At 34.2% G+C, this 5,435-nt stretch overlaps 1 protein-coding gene across 1 annotated transcript; it reads left to right on the top strand.

Annotated features, from left to right (window-relative positions):
* The first annotated feature begins 614 nt into the window (after positions 1 to 614).
* LOC134263134 (uncharacterized) lies at positions 615 to 4,771 on the top strand. The gene is made up of 4 exons (XM_062745448.1): positions 615 to 692; positions 788 to 986; positions 1,081 to 1,145; positions 4,364 to 4,771. The coding sequence occupies exons 2-4, from the start codon at positions 808 to 810 to the stop codon at positions 4,516 to 4,518; spliced, it is 399 nt and encodes a 132-aa protein (XP_062601432.1). The 5' UTR covers positions 615 to 692; positions 788 to 807; the 3' UTR covers positions 4,519 to 4,771.
* Positions 4,772 to 5,435: the final 664 nt, after the last annotated feature.

A 5,435-nucleotide genomic window follows, 5' to 3' on the forward strand; every position in this document is an offset into this window, starting at 1 on the left:
AATGACTACATTAAAGTTTTGTTAATGGCAGGGTAAAAATATGTCTGTAACTTAGTTTTCATCGATTAAAATGCATTTCTGTTGTGTATTATAAAAGGACACAGGCAAGTCTCAAGAAGAAATCTTTTTATCAAAAGGTTATACATCAACAATTTACAAAGAGGAACACTCTGTTCTTTCAAGAATTGGATAGAAGTTCAAAAGTCATGATGACAAAATTACAATGTCCGAAAAATACCATCAGAAACAACGAAACAAATCGTTGTGATTGTATAAATGGTTACACAGGAGCAACTTGCATTGAAAGTATATACGTTTTATATCAATACACATTCAGTACTTAATATTCAAATTTGAATTTTTTCTTTACTTCATGAAGGATATGGATAAGAAAAATGCAAAAACTGTCATGATATAATATTTAAGCAGTTTTATTTAAAACCATTAAATGCCTGATTGCTTAAAGCAAGTACGCATTCATTAATGTGAAGCTAAGAAATCTGTTACAATTTTGATAAAGAAAAAGATATAATTGTAAATAAATGATATGTTTTAGAAAATTGAAATTGTTTGTTATTTTCTTATTTTATTACAGAATGTCATAGAGGTACCTATGGTTTTTGCATGCGGTAGAAAATGTGAGTGTCCCTTAGAAGAATGTCATTTTGAAAGAGGTTGTCTCAACAAAACAGGTACTCGGAATTTATTAGTATTTTCAAAAACTTCAAAAAAAAATAATAAGAATAACGCATAACAAACAAAAACAAATGATTTTTTGTTAAATCAGGTAAAGTGACGATCGACTCAATGACATCGACAAGGAAATGGAGCACAGCTGCATGGACAATGAGTGGTACCTCTGCTGACACTCAAGTACAACCGGAGGGTGGCGTGCTGGTTCTGACTGTGTTAACTGTCGTTTCTGTCACTTTTGTAGTCTTTGGATTGCTGTTTATCTACTGTTTTTGCTTCCAAAAACGGAAAAGGTGAGTACTGATATATTCTTTTTACATTACGTAGAAAAAAACTGATTTAATATTAAGCCAGCTCAAACCTTATCTCTCTTTTCTCTTTCAAAAGAAATGGAATGGGAAAATGTCCTGCGAGTGCACAGAATTTAAATCTACAGGAAAGAGGCTATAGTGGTAATCTTGCTGCGTATTCTCTCATGGTAAAGAATTAACTTGGACTAATTATTTAATTTCGTGCAAAGGAATGTGTAAACTAATAGAACGTTTAATATGGAAACTAAGATTAATTGTCAAGACAATTTTCCTTAAACCCGTTAACAAAGAATTGAAGTTAATATAACGAATCATAACACTGCTGTTTAAAGGGATTTATACGTATTTCCTTTTTATATGCTTTTTGTGACATCATTCGAAGCACTGAATGTACAAATGAAATTGATTTAAATCAATATTTTAAACAAGCTAATTCAGAGAATTTGTGTCCCCCGCTTAGGGAAAAGTAAATCATGCACAGTTCGGGGTTCGGGGGTTCGGATCCCCTTCACTGAATTTGTAGAATTATTAAATGTATACTGAAGCAAATAAGATATGCCAATATGGATATAAAGGTTTGATGGATTATTCTTTATTATGTGTGTAGAAAATTCTTTTTCATATGGAATATTTATCACACTGTAATGATGATATTATGAGTTTGTACAAGCCAGACCTCATAAATTTTTCATTTCACATGCTGAATACTATCGTTTAGTAAAAAAGAAAAGTATTTCGAAAAAAAAATGGATCGACCGAGATGCGATCCCGGGCCCTCTCACACTTGAAGCGAGAGACATACCACTAGACCACGGAGCCGCTGTAAAATGGCGACAATTGTATACAAACAAGAAGTGACATACATGTATACATGTATATTCAAGTTTGATATTGTCAAAATTTTACACAATGCATGGTGTCTAATTTAACCTTTATTAAACAGTTCTAATAGATGTAATAAGAATATAGAGTCCACCGAGAACCTGTTTTATACGTAATAATTCTCCTCATGTCCCTGTGCTAAAAATAGCGACAAGTAATACAATAAATACTATTGGAACAAACGGAGCGGGGCACTTTGAGAGGAGTGAGAGAGGTCCTTAAGGGAGTTTTGGTATAAAATTACATAGCAAAAGCTCAAAATCTTCTTGATATATCGCCCGAAAATGATAGTGTTTCATACAAACAGAATGTATAAATTTACGACCTTGAACTTTGACCTTTTGATCTCAAAATCAATTGGGGTCTTCCTTAGACCACAGGTAGTTGTTATGTAAAATATCATTGCAAAAGCTCAAAGGGTTCTCGAGATATCGTGTGGAAACGAAAGTGTTATTACAGACAGAATTTGCTTATTTATGACCTTGACCTTTGACCTTTTGACCTCAAAAGCAATACGGTTCTTCTTTAGTCCATAGGGATTTGCTATGCTAAATTTCATTGCAGAAGCTCAAAGGGTTCTTGAGATATCGTGTGGAAACGAAAGCGTTACAGACAGACAGAAAGACGGACGGACGGACGGACAAACCCAAATTAATATCCCCAACTTTTCAAGCGGGGGACAAAAAAGTTTTTTAGCTCACCTGAGCCGAAGGCTCAAGTGAGATTTTCTGATCACATTTTGTCCGTCGTCCGTCCGTCCGACTGTCTGTCTGTCTGTCTTTCCGTCTGTAAACTTTTCACATTTTCGACTTCTTCTCAAGAACCACTGGGCCAATTTTGACCAAACTTGGAACAAAGCATCCCTGGTTGAAGGGAAATTTAAATTGTTAAAATGGAGGGACATATCCCCTCGCAAGGGGAGATAATCAAGAAAAGACAAAAATAGGGTTGGGTCATTAAAAAATCTTCTTCTCAAGAACCACTGGGCCAGTAAAGCTGAAACTTATATGGAAGCATCCTGGGGTAGTGTAGATTCTAAATTGTTCAAATCATGACCCCCGGGGGAAGGGCGGGGCCACAATGGGGAATCAAAGTTTTATATAGAAATATATACGAAAAATCTTTGAAAATCTTCTTCTCAAGAACCACTGGGCCAGAAAAGCTGAAACTTATGTGGAAGCATCCTGGTATAGTGTAGATTCTAAATTGTTCACATCATGACCCCCGGGGGAAGGGCGGGGCCACAATGGGGAATCAAAGTTTTACATAGAAATATAGGAAAAATCTTTGAAAATCTTCTCAATAACCACTGGGCCAGAAAAGCTGAAACTTATGTGGAAGCATCCTGATATAATGTAGATTCTAAATTGTTCACATCATGACCCCCGGGGGAAGGGCGGGGCCACAATGGGGAATCAAAGTTTTATATAGAAATATATAGGAAAAATCTTTGAAAATCTTCTTCTCAAGAACCACTGGGCCAGAAAAAGTGAAGCTTTTGTGGAAGCATTCTGGGGTAGTGTAAATTCTTAATTGTAGGAATCATGACCCCCGGGGGAAGGGCGGGGCCATTATAGGGAATCAAAGTTTTACATAGAAATATATAGGAAAAATCTTTGAAAATCTTCTTCTCAGGAACCACTGGGCCAAAAAAGCTGAAATATATGTGCCCATGGAAGGATCATGGGGTAGTGTAGATTTCAAAATGTCTAAATTATGATCAGTGGGGCAGGGTGGGGATGCATTATGTATAACAAGGGTGAAATCTGGTAAAGAACAGAATGGTCAAAGCTTCTCAGGTGAGCGATGTGGCCCATGGGCCTCTTGTTTTGTTATATTTTCACCTTTATCTTGTTGTCTATTACTTTTTAACCTCCGTTTGTTCAACCTGAATCATATTTTGAAAAAAAAAATTCCATCCATTGAAAACTGTATGTTGTTTGTGTTTACTTACTTTGATAATTCTGGCTTTAAATAAATTTGATTTTAGAAAAGAAATAAACCTTTCCTCTGTTTTTAAGGTCAGACATTCAAGTGCTCTTCAATTAAATAAGGAAATTTTTAACACAGTTTTCCATTTTATTTTCCTCTTCTCCTGTATTAAATCTCTATTAATTAAAACTCTGTTCAGTGGTTAATTATTTTGTCCAATAATGCTTTACACTTTTACTAAAAGAAAGTTTAGAGAAACAGCAACTACAACTAATTATTTGGCATGAGGCAAAGCATGGCAATTGTGACTCTTGATGTGACCACTAGAAGCACATGCAATAAATGCTAGACATCATGCAACGTATGCGAGAGATCGTGCGAAGCTAAAACTTACCGATTATAAAGTGTTGTAAAGTGCTCGTTCGCCAACTATGAAAGGTTTAGGTGTATTGTAATGAGAATTAATGGTATCTATACGTGACACATTTGATTATCTAAAATAATCATTTTAGTCCTAATATCTTTCAATTTCATTTATACTGCAGATAATAAAGAAAACGTACAAAGCGTTGTTAAAGATTCTTACACACCTTCCGAATGCCTGTATGTCAGTGAGAAAAACTGCTGGCAAACATGTTCACAACACCATGTAACTTCAAAAATGGATGATCTAATGAGTCAGAAAAAAACATGTGTATGATACACTAAAAGGCAGTGAAGGACATTATTATAAATTCCTTCCAAGAACTGGCTTTCCCAATCAAAAACCAATGGATGTATAAACAATGCTGATATGTATACTTATACATCTAAGAAAGCACCAGAAAGGCAGATGGATGTGTCATTAATATTGAGGGAACAGTACGACCATGTTAAATTTGTTTTAAATACATACAGAACTATATGTATTTCTTAATTTATAATTTTGTTTGCTTGTACAATCCTTATTTTATATAAAGAAATTGTGGTCTCATATATTATTCGTGCAGTGCCTATAAAGGTATTTTTCATAAACAAATCAAACACGACTATACAAAATGCATTCAAATAAGTTTTTCAGAGCGGGAATATTTGATAGTTTTTCTTGCCTCTTCTCCTTGAATATAAGGGGTTTTTTGTTAAACATATCAAACATATTTTGAGGAACCAACTTGATACACATGCCAGAATGTTTACTCCTTAAGATCTATTTAGAAAAAAGAATTAAAAGAACAATGTAGCATTTCATAGATTGTGTTCGACCACAAATATCTAACAAATGGGGCAAAGATATGAATTTTTTTTTTTTGCAGCATTAATTATTTCTAGTTCTTGTCTCCTTTCCAGAATTATCTTTATGAATTCTTTAATCTTAAATAAAATATACAACTAATCAGTCAATCAATCTCTGAAAAGAACACAAAAAGAAAAATAGACAAAAAGTTAAATAAAATGAAAATTGATTGATTGTCAATTGGCACAAACTTTTTTCACTGTTAAAGGATTCACCCATCTATATGTCTTTCAAGGATTTCCTACCAATGCACGGTTTCTCATAATTGCTCGCATTTGGATATTTATTTGAGCGGCCATCTTAGCTAAAAATCCCTTTATGAAGTGGCATGTCTTTTTTTGAAT

This window comes from Saccostrea cucullata, unplaced genomic scaffold, assembly GCF_032062105.1.
Source record: "Saccostrea cucullata isolate Sc308-1 unplaced genomic scaffold, CSIRO_AGI_Scuc_v1 ctg691, whole genome shotgun sequence".
Taxonomy (NCBI): Eukaryota; Metazoa; Mollusca; class Bivalvia; order Ostreida; family Ostreidae; genus Saccostrea; species Saccostrea cuccullata.

What these genes read in the sequence shown, in the direction of transcription:
- LOC134263134 (XM_062745448.1), top strand. Translation starts at nt 808, where the DNA reads ATGACATCGACAAGGAAATGGAGCACAGCTGCATGGACAATGAGTGGT. An exon ending in TGCTTCCAAAAACGGAAAAG is followed by an intron (nt 987 to 1,080) that starts GTGAGTACTGAT and finishes CTCTTTCAAAAG; the next exon opens with AAATGGAATGGGAAAATGTC. An exon ending in ACAGGAAAGAGGCTATAGTG is followed by an intron (nt 1,146 to 4,363) that starts GTAATCTTGCTG and finishes TTTATACTGCAG; the next exon opens with ATAATAAAGAAAACGTACAA.